The 14,963-nt window shown below is 37.3% G+C and overlaps 1 protein-coding gene across 1 annotated transcript in view; it reads right to left on the bottom strand.

The window, feature by feature from the left end:
* Dh31-R (Diuretic hormone 31 Receptor) overlaps positions 1–14,963 on the bottom strand; it is a 460,651-nt gene that overhangs the window by 64,528 nt on the left and 381,160 nt on the right. Inside the window, 1 exon segment of the mRNA XM_067774258.1 lies at positions 713–819. Coding sequence (XP_067630359.1) covers positions 713–819 — 107 coding nt within the window.

Below are 14,963 nucleotides of genomic sequence, written 5' to 3'. Positions count from 1 at the left end.
ATGCTTTTTTATGAGTTGCTGGCCGGAATCATATGCATTCCGGCAGTATAATCTTATGGGTCAGGCTTCGACCTGATTGGAACCCGGTGCATTCCAACAACACAAGTCATGTTACTTTTTTATGCCTTGTGATGGTGTATCCTCATTAGCACTGCCCGATTCCCACGACATGCTGATTGGAATCTTGTTGCATTCGAACCTTCGTAGAAGATTGCAAATAAGAGGATTTGCAGGAAATTCGTTACAGTATTTTAGTCACCATTACGACAGGCATACCTACCGCGGATATGTTCTAAGCCCCCTAATTCGCTGGGGGATCAGAAAACCGGTAATGCATATTTGTAAATTTAAGTCTTAAGAAATGCATCTTTTAAGTAGTTAAAAAAAGCCCAGAGTTGTTTTTTGCATATAAGAATAGAAATATTGGTAATGCCTGAAATGGGCCAAATTTTGTCTAAAAAAGTTAAAAAAAAATAAAATTTTATGAGCTACGAAACTGAAAAGCTTTGAAAAATTTTCAAAAAGTTCCAATATATTATTGAACTTTTTCTATGTATATAGTGCAATCGGTTTTTGATTAGAATGTTTTGAAAATTCGTTAAAAAATGTTTGGCAGTGTTTAGAACAAAGCTTTATACTATTCCGTAAAAATGGGGCGAAATGAACGAATAAATCGTGAGTAGGGCTTCTATCTTGAAATTATTGTACTCACCTCCAAGTCGTCTAAATCTACGCAGGTTGTGTAATTGGACCAAGTTTTATTATTAGCCGGATGTCTGAACCATTCACCATCTTTACCGCATTCTTTATGTGCAAATCCTATAGAGGATTTGTGAGAAGTTTACCAAATGTTGAAAGTGGCAAAATTGACATGTGGAAAGGAATGAAAAAGAAGAGAATTAAATGTCAGAGTAGTTTATGTTTTTATATCAATTAATATAAAGCGCATATGCGTCGTTTTTATAGAAAATATATTTGTATATACGTATGTGTGAATACACAGGTGCTAGCACGTAAATAGCATTGAAAATTCTTCGTAATTCCTTAGAGTGCCGTATTTATGAGCAACAAAAAAATGAGAGTCTGGCGAACATAGAAGCTAACGATTGCCACGTAGCTTTCCAGGCGTCCTACGTTAAGTCATCCTCTGATCTATTTCATACAGGAATTTGTAATTGTGTAGTTTAGGGCTAGGAAGGTCACATTTACTTTGTTTTGTTGCAGAAGGGCCAGCGACAGAAGCTTGAGGCTCTCACCAAACCTTTATGAGATGCAATAAAGCCGATATTGCGCTGAGGCGTGCTGATATGGTGGAACGGACCGACTTCCAACTTCAAGCACTCCAGCATTTGTTCCAACTTTTACTATATACTATGGATAGACTAATATGTGCCAACAAATGCTCCATCTCAGTCATTTCCCGGACGACGAGGGACTTACTTGGAAAAGTGGATTTGTTAGCTGCCTTAAGAATGAATCGAAGTGGTATGCTATACAGTGATACAGTACCGCTACAGTATCTAACATCTGCTCGTATATTTAATCGGTTACTTAAGCTTTTAGTTCAACTGTTATGCAATTGATATTGGTCTTAGAATGCTTGACAATATTGGGTTCACTAATATACATCTATTTATATGGAATTTTTCATTGGTCACTTTCCTGCTGAAGCTGTTCTCCATGCTTTACTGCTAAACTTTTGTCGGGACTCGGTTTGAGCACATTTGCAGCTCCGGGGGATTAACCCAGGGTCGAGTTCGGTTAATGTATACTTACATTACCACTAGTTCGGTATTCACAATATCGTATTGAGTCTAATTTCGCAGAAGTGAAAAATATTTCAATATAAATCCTAGAGTTGAGAAAAAAGTACCTTTGAGATGGAAAGTCTTTACATACCTGTTTCGACCAACTCTACATTTTATTACTAAATTCGTATTTTCAGTCGTCTTTTTTTACTACAGTATTTTCAAGTTTCGGAAAAATAAATAATAGTTTAAAAAAACTAAAAAAAAAACACGCTTTTATAGCTAACCGAACTAAAAAATAGAAAATAATTTTCAATTAAAAAGTGTTTATATGACAGTAGTAGAAGGTCAAACAATCATTTATAGTTAATCATCTCAAAATAAAATTACAATAAAATTTAATTTATTAACAGAATAATTTAATTCAGATTAAAAAGCGTGGGGCGCATTTGACTACATTTCATATCTTTCCTCTCAGATAGTTGCCACTAGAATGATTGTAACATTCAATATCAAGCACCCCACGCTTTTTACTGTGAATTAAATTATTCTGTTAATAACTTAAATTTTATTACAATTTTATTTGGCCTGCTGGTGTGAATGTTCGCCCTTTCCGTTTTATTCCTCAAGTGGAAAAGCAACTCCAGTTCACGTAGCTTCCAGCAGTAATGAGAACATAATTAACAAACAGCTTAAAGTGTATTTCCAAAATGCTTCTGGTATCAGGACTTAATCGTACATTTTGAGAGCATTTAGTTGCCAATTGGAGTACGATATTTTTGTCATTGTTGAATCCTGGCTTACTTCGGATTTCTTCGACGCTGAGTTCTTCGATCCCAAGCTATTCGTCGTTTTTCGTAAGGACAGAGATTGTACTAAAACTGGGCGTTCAAGAGGGGGTGGCGTACTAATCGCTGTCCAACGCAAGTATAATGCCTCCCTTATTATGTTAGATAATTCTGATACCATCCTTGACCAGATCTGCGTCAATGTCCGTGGTTCTCCACAGTCTGGATTTCTATATCTGGTTGCATCATACATACCGCCGAACAGCTTGGAAGAAATTTACAAAGCTCATGTCAACAATATATCGTCCCTAGTTTTAAATAAATTAGGAGATAATCACTTATGTGTTTTAGGGGATTTTAACCTTTGTGATATTTCTTGGTCTCATAGTTACTCTGCGTCAGGCCTATTACCTAATAATATTACTAAGTCTTTTGAGTCATACGTTATAGATAACATCTTAAGTCTAAATTTGCATCAAATCAATAGTTTCAAAAACAGGCTCGATAGAATATTAGATTTAATTTTTATTAGTAATGACATAAATTCTTATCTTTCTGAGTGCCATGCGCCATTCGCTCCGACGGATATGCACCATTCTGCTCTAATTCTTAAACTCGAATTTTATGAGTTTGGAGCTCGCTCTTTAATTGATGATTTTTCATTTAACTTTTAGAAGTGTGATTTTTCTAGACTCGATCAGGATCTAGCTGAAATAGACTGGGCCAATTTGCTTTCCATCTCTGATGTTGGTCATTGCTTTGAAATATTTAAGTTGACTCTCTTTGATCTGTGTACGAGGCATGTACCAGTTGCGAAAAGGAAACCATATAGGTTGCCATGGTACACAACAAGGTTAAAAAAGTTGAAGAATTTAAGAAACAAGTTCTTCAAAAGTTTAAAAGAACCAAAAACCCGTCATTTCTTACCAAATATAAACATTATGTGAAGGATTTCAACTGTCTAGAGAAGTTTCTTTACAGAAACTACATTACAAGCTTTGAGACGAATATAAAGTCTAACCCGAAAGCATTCTGGAATTACTTAAGTCGAAGAAATCTCGCTCCTCGGTGCCTGCCACCGTCTTCTACAATGACAGATCTGCTAACACTCCCCACAATGTGGCTAACGTGTTTGCTGAATTTTTTAGTTCTAATTTTGCTAATCATGATGCTAGTCCCTCGTCTGACTTCTCGTCTGAAAATTATTCGTCCCTAAATTTTGGTTCAATGTCAATTTCATCTGAAGATATCTTCAGTGGTATCTCGAAACTGAGCAACTCTACTAAAGCTGACATTGATGGTCTCTCGGCTGCCTTGCTAAAAGGATGCACTTCCCTAGTTGTCCCGTTAGAGATCATGTTCAATTTGTCACTTAGCTTTGGTGAGTTTATTGATGCTTGGAAATTCGCCTCGATAACTCCTATTTATAAATCTGACAGTAAGACTGATGTCTGCAATTGCAGGCCAATTTCAAAGCTTTCCACCATTTCTAAGCTGTTTGAGTGCGTTGTCAAGGAAAAGATTTATTTTTCAGTGAAGCACTTGATCTGTCCGAGACAGCATGGGTTTGTTTCTGGTCGCTCTACCGTTTCCAATCTTGTGGAGTTCAGTGAATATTGTATCTCTGCCTTTTCATCTGGTTTTCAGGTCGACTGTATTTACATCGACTTTTCCAAAGCTTTTGATAAGGTATCGCATGATGTTCTAATTCACAAACTGTACTGCCTTGGCTTTCATTCAACGTTTTTGCAGTGGCTAAAATCATATCTAAGTAATAGATGGTGTGCCGTCTCTATTGATGGGGTATCATCAGATCCCTTTTTGGCGACATCGGGCATCCCGAAGGGTAGTATTTTGGGACCATTACTTTTTATCTTATTCATCAATGACATTAGCTCATGCTTCTCTTACGCTAGATTTCTGTTGTACGCCGATGATCTCAAAGTTTACTCTGTTGAAAATTCAGCAAACGATATGATTAATCTTCAAGCTGATATTGATAAAATTTACTCCTGGTGCATTAGATCTCATCTTTCATTAAATATAAATAAATGCTTCCACGTAACCTACTCAAAATCTCGTTCAAATCTCTACAGTTCGTTTAGTATCGCTAACAGTACGTTGCAGACTGTTGAAAAAATCAAAGATCTTGGGGTTGTATTTGATACAAAATTTATGTTCGTGAACCATATTGATTGCATCGTTGCCAAGGCCTATGCTATGCTAGGCTTCATTCGGAGTTTTCTGACCCGTATACTTTAAAAGTACTCTACTCCTAATTCGTGCGTTCTCATCTTGAGTATGCTACCATCATTTTTTTTAGACCTTTCCAACAATTCTCAATCAACAGGCTTGAGCGAGTTCAAAAAGTTTTTCTTAAGTATGCTTTACGGTCATTAAGGTTTACATACCCTCTTCCTCCATATACTGCTCGTTTACTTCTTTTGAATCTTAAATCCCTGGAAGCCAGGAGATCTATTCTCTCCTTGACTTTCTTGTTTGGCATTATCCAAGGAGATGTAGACTGCGCTGACCTTCTTGTGGAAATTAATTTTAATATTCCAAGGAGGGATCTTCGTAATGTTTGCCCGCTTTATGGTATCAATATTATAACCAATTATGGAAGGAATGCGCCAATTGCACGTGCCCTGAACGAATTCAATAAGATTTCATCTTCTATTGAGCTTGATTTTTCTATGTGTAGGGACGCTTTTATAAATATTTTAAAGTCAGCTATTTAATTGTTTTTAATTTGTTTGTTATAAGAACTTATTATTTATTGTAAACTATATATTTACATGTATATTTTGTTATCTTTGTGTTAATATTTTTTGTATCTACCATTATTGGCAGTCTGTAAGACCTGTATCTTCATAGACTGAATAAATAAATAAATAAACTATAAATGATTGTTTGACTTTCTACTACTGTCATATAAACACTTTTTAATTGAAAACTGTTTTCTATTTTTTAGTTCGGTTAGCTATAAAAGCGTGTTTTTTAGCTTTTTTAAACTATTATTTATTTTTAATTTTTTAGTTCAAGTAATTATAAAAGTTTTAGTCGAGAGTGATGAAACCTCGAAACACCAGCGGTCCATGGATGAATCCAAGACCACGGCACCGAAAAGGGCCAAGACGGAGGGAGGCTGGACGCGGTCTTTCGCAGAAATTGCCAAGGGTCGGCAGATCATTGGCATTATAGACGAGAGCAGCGAAGATGGTAGGATCCCGAAACAACTGTGGAAGAGGATCGAAGCCGCGCTCGCTACGGTGGCCGTTAAGAAAGACAACCCTGGTCCACCGCCATCTTACACCGATGCAGGGTGCTACCAGGGCAATGTCAAGCTAATTGCCTGTAACGACGCCAGGTCGGTAAACCTCTATAGGACCGCCGTCACGCTGATAGAGTTGGTGTATCCGGCGCGTGCCTCAAGGTAGTGGACTCACGACCAAGTGCTAGAGCCTGGGTTCCAGTGACGCCAACGGACCCAGCTGACATACTGGAGCTGCTCCGGGATTACGTCCAAAACCCGGATGGGCTCTGGATGGACTCCAGCGCTGAAACCATAAATTTTTTATGGATACACACTTCTCAACAAGCGCGGGCGTGTCTTCAAATATTGTTAGCGGAGTGTCACCTAATGATCAGCTAATAAGCGAAATCACAGATAATAAAAGGATTCATTGGGCTTTACAGACCTTCAAGCCCTATAAATCGCCGTGGCCGGATGGAATTTTTCCAGCTCAGCTACAGTATACTGCCCAACTTATAAAGCCCTGGATAAAAGGGATGTTTATAGGTTGTCTTAGGCTCAATTACGTACCAGCATCGTGGAGAGAAGTCAACATGGTATTTATCTCCAAGGCAGGGAAAACCTCCCACTCTAAACCAAATGATTATAGGCCAATAAGCTTATCTTCTTTTCTGCTAAAAGTACTCGAAAGACTCCTAGAGGACTACATCAGGAGGAGGATTGAACCATCGCTTTTTTCGCAAGTTCAAATTTCCTATACTAAGGGTAGGTCAACTGACACAGCCTTGCAGTCACTGGTATCCGTTATCGAAAGGTCACTTGACCTCAAGGAATACACACTGGTGGCATTTGTAGATATAGCGGGTGCCTTGAGCAACGTTCTCCCTGAGGCCATCACTTCGGCGCTGGCCGATCTGGGGGTGAACGCGTGCCTGGTGGAGTTTATATACAATCTGCTTACGCGTAGGCAGATTAAAACTGAGCTAGGTGGATGCGTGATCCGCAGACCCGTCGGCAGAGGCACTCCGCAGGGCGGCGTTCTCTCTCCGCTACTTTGGGTGGTTACCGTCAACCAACTACTACGCCTCATGGAGGCATAAAGTCACCAAGTGATCGCGTATGCAGATGACATCTGCGTCACCATGCGGGGGAAATTTCCGCAACTCTTTGCAACCTAATGGAAGGGGCACTATCCAAAATTTCGCACTGGGCCACAGCCACAGGTTTGGAAGTCAATCCGGATAAAACCGAGCTTGTCCTCTTCACGAGGAGGTACAAAGTACTAAATCTTACACCGCTAAGAATTGGGGGTACGTTCTTAGCGTTTAGAGATCAAGTCAATTATTTGGGAGTCATTCTGGATAGGAAGCAATTATGGAGTGACCATAAAGTGGAGCGATCCAAGAAGGCAGCAGCAGAGCTGTTCACTTGCAGGAGGGCAATTGTCACCTCTTGAGGATTCTACCCTAAGGTGACCTACTGGATTTACACAGCCATTGTGCCCCCGATTCTTCTTTATGGTGCCTTGGTCTGGTGGCCTGTACTAGCTAAAAATTCCTATCTTAAAATGCTTCAAAAGGTGCAACGGAGTTCGGAGCTCTGCATTACCGGGGCTCTCGGTTCCCTTCCAGATTCCATTACATACATACCTGGACACATAGATACATAGATAGATACAGGCCAAGCTAATAAAAGCATATTAAAAGGGGATCCAGTACGCTCTTTCGTAGATGTTCCATGCATCCACTTCTATCATTAATAAACGAATGCGTTTTTCGCATTATGTGGAAGGTTTCAAATCTATGGCTATTTGAGGTAGTCATAAGTTCAATTGACCTTATGTCCGTTATGACCTTATGTCACCCCACCATCACATTATTGCATTGTTATCGAGCCTTGATACGTGTGCAAAGTTTCAATCAAACTTATGGCCATTCAAAGTGGTAATAAGGCCAATTGACCTTATGTCCGTTGACCTTATATCACCATACCATCACATTAATGCATTTTCATCGGTCCTTGATACGTATGCAAAGTTTCAAATTAATCAGACTTCTAGAAACCGGTGAAAATTAAGCTCAAAGATTCTGTTACATACATACAGGCCAAGCTTATAAAGGCGTGTTAAAAAGTACTTTGTGTACTAGAAAAATGCTGTTAATATTACATTTGGGCACTTCTGAAAATCGAACGAAAAAGGTCCACTGCACCACAAGCCAATTTTTAGCTTGCGAATTTGACAAAAAGCTTCTCAGTGAAAACTTATCTGCCTTGCAGATGCCAGTCGGAGTCGGAGTCAACATTTAAAACATTTAAAAAAGGAAAAGTTTGGTCTAAATATTATCAGAAGTATATCTCGCCTTGGATTTATTAAATTTTTTCATTGCACAATTTTGGTATTTAAAAAGGCGAATGTGATTTGGCACCCTATATATAGAATTTTCCATTAAAGTTTTTGATTGAGACAACGGATCACTGATCACGGATCAGCATGTTGAACATTTTTTTGGAAATCCTAAATTTTTCATAGTCGGATACAAAAATAGTTGATGTGGCAAATAAATCTTTTATTGGCGTTTTTGAAAAAGAGTCAGAGTTGGTCCCTAACGGATCATAATTGACTTGAATGTTTAATTTATTGGCCAGCCATAGATAACTTTTTTTAAGATTTAAAGTTTTGCAAGGCAAAATTATTTAAAAGTTTCGCAGACTTAAAGTCATGATCTAGCGAGCTGTCCTTACAAATTTAGATACCCAATACACACCTAAGGGCATGCACATATGAGTAACTAATATTTATTTATATAAGTTTCTATGAAGTTTTGATGAAGAAATATACACGGCACGCTTACTAAAACAAGATTGGTTAAGTAGTTTACTACAAATATTTTTGCTTCGTGCAAACTTTTTACTTTTATTAGAAATGTTTGAAGTGATTTTAGTTGGGATTCACCCTCGTTATGTAACGTCGTCGCGTTAAGTTCGTTTTTCCCCACAACTCAACCGCGTGCTATAAAAGGACGCTATGGTAGAGAATAAAATCACGGATAGTGCGGGAATCGAAATGACAAAAAATTTTATTAAAAACATTTAAAAAACTAAAAAATTTATCGTACTTGGAGTAAACCATTAAATCGGAATGCATCTAAATATAAAATAACCTCAATTACGCAGAAACCCCCGCATATGGTTCTGGCCTTAGTGTGTTACCTGTGTGTTGGTGGAACAACTGTACAGCAATTTAAAGACAGCAAAATTCTGAATATATAACCTAGTGTTATGGATTAACACCAACGGAGGGATAACCTGGTGTTTATAAAGCTTAAGCTTTAACCATTAAACTAATAATAAAAAAAAGTGATTTTAAACTTTGGCCATACATTACCATATTTAGCAAAAGCTACTACATCTGCCTGTGTTGTTTAAGCATACAAACACCACAACCAATACATATCAAGTATACCCACAAAAAACTGGCATAAGTGGTCGTAAGGAACAAGGAATACCTGTTTCACCCCTCACCTTAACATAATGTAAATATGTTACATCATACGCCTTATAATAATGTCGTTTTAAGGGTATACACGCTACATATAAGCCTTACCCGTAGAGATAAACACCAAAAATATATGTTGCCCAAACTTCAACGGGACATGATAAATAAAACCTAACTGTAATCGATAAATCTTAGTCATTTTTTTATTCGAACCAATAGAACGCCATCAAATATGTTGATTCTAAATTTCTCTGGAGGGGGCTGAGTAGCGGTGTTTCAAGGTTTTGGTGTACTGATTTATACCTTTCCTACACATCGGCGAGAGCTGTGTGCTTTACGTCGACTCCAAACGATATCTGAAAATCGACATCTGGCGAATGTATTTTTGAGGAGAACGTTTTCATGGCTGGTATACACTTCCTGGGCTGGCAAATCACTGCCGAGGAGTAACCCCGTTAAAAAAAACTTTCGAATAGTATTTTTGCTCTTAATTGTCCCGTAACTTGAATGAAGGAACTGAAAATTAATTTAGGCATTTAAAATCAGATGGTGTCTTATTATAAGTCCTATGCAATCCTGATTTTATATGTGCAATAAGTCTTATAATTAGGATGAAATATGGAATTCTATTCCTTATTCTACCTGTTTCATAAGCCATGTAATCAGGTTGTTGTACTCAATGTATTGTTTCATTATAACGTCTTATGCGAACCTGATTTTAAGAGAGTTATAACACTTACATAAAATGTCTTAATGCAGCCAGTCGTATTTTATAACAAGACCATATATAAGCCTTAAATCATTTGGTTCACAAAGCTTATAATAAGGTTGCTATATTTTTGATAATGGCTTGAAAAATTCCTTATGTAAGCCTTATTTTATATGGGTTATAAGCATTATACATAGCATTACCCTTCAGATAAGCCTCATGCCTGATGACATAAGTGCAGAAAAATAATGAATAGTGTAAGGAATATGCCGTACGACTAATGTTCCGTATAGAATTAATGTCTGTCTAATGCCATAAGTCTTTTGGACATAAGAAATAAGCCTTATATAAGGTAAATTTGTTTTGCTGGGCAACGAAATATATAATTATATGTAAAATTTTCTATATGTGCAGCAGCCAGTTGAATTGGAAAGAGTGCAATCAACTGGATGTTAAGTATACGCAACGTCATCCAATGTAGTGCACTGCACCCAACATGTCCCCAAGAAGAGTTCAAATGTATGTACATATGTATAGGTAAATATTTACGCTGTATGTTTATAAATTTGTAGATTTGTGGTTTCGTCTTCTACCACTTTAGTATTATTTGAGTTTCTTGTTTCACACAGTGAATGTCTTGACTTGAAGTGTTAATCAGTTTGTGGTTTGTAATTAAGTTTTGTTGCTGAGATATATTACACTAAATGAAACTTATACTTTAATTTCGAATTAATTTTTCAACTTCTGAAGTTCCTTTTGAAAATATATAATAAAAAAGCGATTGGCAACTTGTGGGTTTTTGTTTCGTTAGTGTCCATCAAACTGGATCGCTTTCCATACTAAATAAAAAAATATACAAAGACCGGCACTATATATGAAGTCTATGTTTAATCGGGTGTCGTACCAAATTATTTTTCTTTTTATCTTTAAAAATACTGCTGAAATTACGTACTTATTATAACTCCGATAGTTGAAAAGAAAAAAGTTAAAAAAATGAAATTTCGCAGGCTCGTAAATCATTTTTTTGGGTATGCGTAGTGGAACTTTTTTTTCCTGATCCCAAATCCTATCGCAAACCCGATGGCACGATATCGGTTAACTTTCGTCCATACAAATCGGGCCACCCTAATGTATAAATCATGTCTAAAGTTCCTCCTTTTAGGCTCAGCAGTTGCATACTTTCATTGACCGCAAGCCAAATAGGAGAAAACATTAAAGATGATAAAAAACCTTAGAAATAAATATGGAGTTTCCCATAATGTGAACAAGTTATAACAAGAAAACAGTTTCGGCTTTAAAAAACTTGTCAAAAAGCCTCTTAGTGTAGAGTCCACATATTTGAATTTATAGAGGGAATTGGTTGCTTCATATAAGAAAAGTTATAATAAGAAATTAACAAAATCAGTTGGCTCTGTCAGAATTTAACAAGCTCTCCAAGGGTCAGAATATTGATTTATCCATGTCGAGAGCTGCTTTCAAGTCATCCACTCGTTTAACTACTCAATGCAATTTTTATATTTTATTTTTAATTTAATTTTACTTTCCCTGCAGTTTTTTAATTTTTTTGATTTTTAAGAACTTAGTCTTACTATTTTTGTACCTATTCTGTTAGACCATTGATCATAGACCGAAGAAACTAAACTAAAAATCGTACCTTCTTTCTGTATATTCGAAAGTTCCGCAACATTGCTCTCTAACTTATGTAGATTGGGTACATAAGTTGAAAAAGAGTATTTAGAAGACATACTTTCTACGTTTTATTGTTTTATTTGGCGTTTTGGAAGCTATCTCTAGAATAGATAATACCTCTTCAGCTCTGAGAAGACGTAGAAAAAGACAACAACCATACGGATGACTGAATTGAAATCCTTAATGACGTGGGAGCCAAAAATAAGGTTTTGTAAGGATGGGTTCCCGGATATCAGGGACATGAAGGTAATGACCATGAAGATTACCTAGCAAAGAAGGGTGCTACAGCAACATTCTAAGATCTAGAGCCCTTTAGTTGACTCACAAAAGTACCAACGAGGGAAACCACACGAGGGAAACAAAACAATTCAGACATCACTGGATTGACTGCCCCGGGCAAAGAGAGGCCAATCTGTTTATACTTCCGGAAACGAAAATATTAGCTAAACTCATCAATCTAAGCGGGGAGGACTTACGAACTCTCACTGGATACGGGACACTGTAGTCTACTATATCACCCAAGTAAGTTAAATCTATCCGATACTCAAGTTTGTCGTTTCTTCGAGCCGGAGTATGAAACGCCGGTTAAAATACTTTGCGACTGCATCGCACTGGCAATGCAGAGGCTTTCCCATCTAGGTTGTGTGACTCTAAATTACTATGTGATATGGAGTTAAAAGCCTGAAGAGGTACTTAGGTACATTAAAAGCCTCCGCATACAAACTTAGGCGGAAAGGTTATGCACAATAGATCTAGTGCTTTCAGTCCTAATAATAATTATATGGATGAGTGGATATATACTACATCACATATGTAGATGCAGGAGCAAGGGATTGCTACCTAATACGAAAAAGAATGATAGCTGATGAAGAACTGATAGCACAACAACATGTTGCAACCACTGGTGTTTTAAATTTTGTAACTATTCTTCTATATCACTAAAAATTAAGCCTTATAATGAGGGGCATTGCTCTGTATGCATAACATCAACACAAATTTTATTGCAACATGGCAAAGTTGCCCTTACGAGTATATTTTTTGAATTCAGCTTACTCCCCAAAAAAACCAATTACAAAATACTTCCGACAAGAAAAAAATTGAAATAAACAAGTAGAGGTGTCAAAGTTCGGGTGTAACCGAACATTATATACTCGCAGTGAGCTTCAATAGTAGATTTAATTTCAGATAAATTACTTTTCTACATAACACGTGGTACTGCCCGTTTAAAAAAAATATATATCCCCATTTCCCCTTACAATAAAACTTGATAAGTGAAATAATCAGGTTTTTTGCGTTTTCCAAAATGTTATATATATATAAAGTGGGCGCGGTTATCTTCCGATTTCGCTCATTTTCAATACGAATCTATTCTGGGTCCAGATAAGCTAGTGTACCAAATTTGGTAAAGATACCTCAATATTTACTCAAGTTATCGTGTTACCGGGCAGACGGACGGACGGACATGCCTCAATCAAATTTTTTTTCGACAATAATGATTTTGATATATGGAAGTTCTATCTCGATACCTTTATACCTGTACAACCAACCGTTATCCAATCATAGTTAATATACTCAGTGTGCAAAGCACGAATGAATGACCAAATTATATCGCGTGACTAGCAAACTAAGTCCTACACGGATGACTTTTATTGCATGAAAAGCTGACGAAAGTGAGAAAATAACGAAAGCACCGCGTGGCGTCAGAAGATGTGCCATAAAAGCTTATGACTAAGCATACATATATAATGGTGTTAGAAGTTTAGCGAATTTTAGGATAGTGAGTAGAAAAAGAATAGATTTCCACATGCCATCATGCCGCTCACAACAAAAAAAACAAGTAAGGAAGGTTAAGTTCGGGTGTAACCGAACATTACATACTCAGTTGAGAGCTATGGTGACAACATAAGGGAAAATAACCATGTAGGAAAATGAACCGAGGGAAACCCTGGAATGTGTTTGTATGACATGTGTATCAAATGAAAGGCATTAAAGAGTATTTTATGAGGGAGTGGGCCATAGTTCTATAGGTGGACGCCATTTAGGGATATAGCCATAAAGGTGGATCAGGGTTGACTCTAGAATGCGTTTGTACGTTATGTGTATCAAATGAAAGGTGTTAATGAGTATTTTAAAAGGGAGTAATCCTTAGTTCCATAGGTGGACGCCGTTTCGAGATATCGCCACAAAGGTGGACCAGGGATGACCTTAGCATTTGTTTGTACAATATGGGCGTCAAACGAATGGTGTTAATGAGTATTTTAAAAGGGAGTGGGCCTTAGTTCTATAGGTGGATGCTGTTTCGAAATATCGCCATAAAGGTGGACCAGAGGTGACCCTAGAATTTGTTTGTATAGTATGGGTATCAAAGAAAGGTGTTAATGAGTGTTTTAAAAGGGAGTAATCCTTAGTTTCATAGGTGGACGCCGTTTCGAGATATCGCCATAAAGGTGGAGCAGGGGTGGCCCTAGAATTTGTTTGTACAATATGAGTATCAAAATAAAGGTGTTGATGAGTATTTTAAAAGGGAGTAATCCATAGTTCCATAGGTGGACGCCGTTTCGAGATATCGCCATAAAGGTAGGCCAGGGGTGACTCTAGAATTCGTTTGTGCAATATGGGTATCAAACGAAAGGAGTTAATGAGTATTTTAAAAGGGAGTGGGCCTTAGTTCTATAGGTGGACGCCTTTTCGAGGTATCGCAATAAAGGTGGACCAGGGGTGACTCTAGACTTTGTTTGTACGATATGGGTATCAAATGAAAGGTGCTAATGAGTATTTTTAAAAGGGAGTGGGCCTTCGTTCTATAGGTGTTCGCCTTTTCGAGATATCGCCATAAAGGTGGACCAGGGGTGACTCTAGACTTTGTTTGTACGATATGGGTATCAAATGAAAGGTGTTAATGAGTATTTTAAAAGGGCGTGGGGCTTAGTTCTATAGGTGGACGCCTTTTCGAGATATCGCCATAAAGGTGGACCAGGGGTGACTCTAGAATGAGTTTGTACGATATGGGTATCAAATTAAAGGTATTAATGAGAGCTTTAAAATGGAGTGGTGTGAAGGCGTTTTCCAGAAATCGACCAAAATGTGGACCAGGGTGACCCAGAACATCATCTGTTGGATACCGCTAATTTATTTATATATGTAATACCTGCCAAGATTTTAAGGGTTTTATATTTCGCCCTGCAGAACTTTTTCATTTTCTTCTACTTAATATGGTAGGTGTTACAACCATTTTATAAAGTTTTTTCTATTTTTGTATTTTGTTGCACCATATCAT

Source organism: Eurosta solidaginis, chromosome 3, assembly GCF_040869045.1.
Source record: "Eurosta solidaginis isolate ZX-2024a chromosome 3, ASM4086904v1, whole genome shotgun sequence".
In the NCBI taxonomy this organism is placed as follows: domain Eukaryota; kingdom Metazoa; phylum Arthropoda; class Insecta; order Diptera; family Tephritidae; genus Eurosta; species Eurosta solidaginis.
The sequence above is the reverse complement of the archived record's forward strand: the minus strand, read 5'-3'. Positions and strand labels throughout refer to the sequence as shown.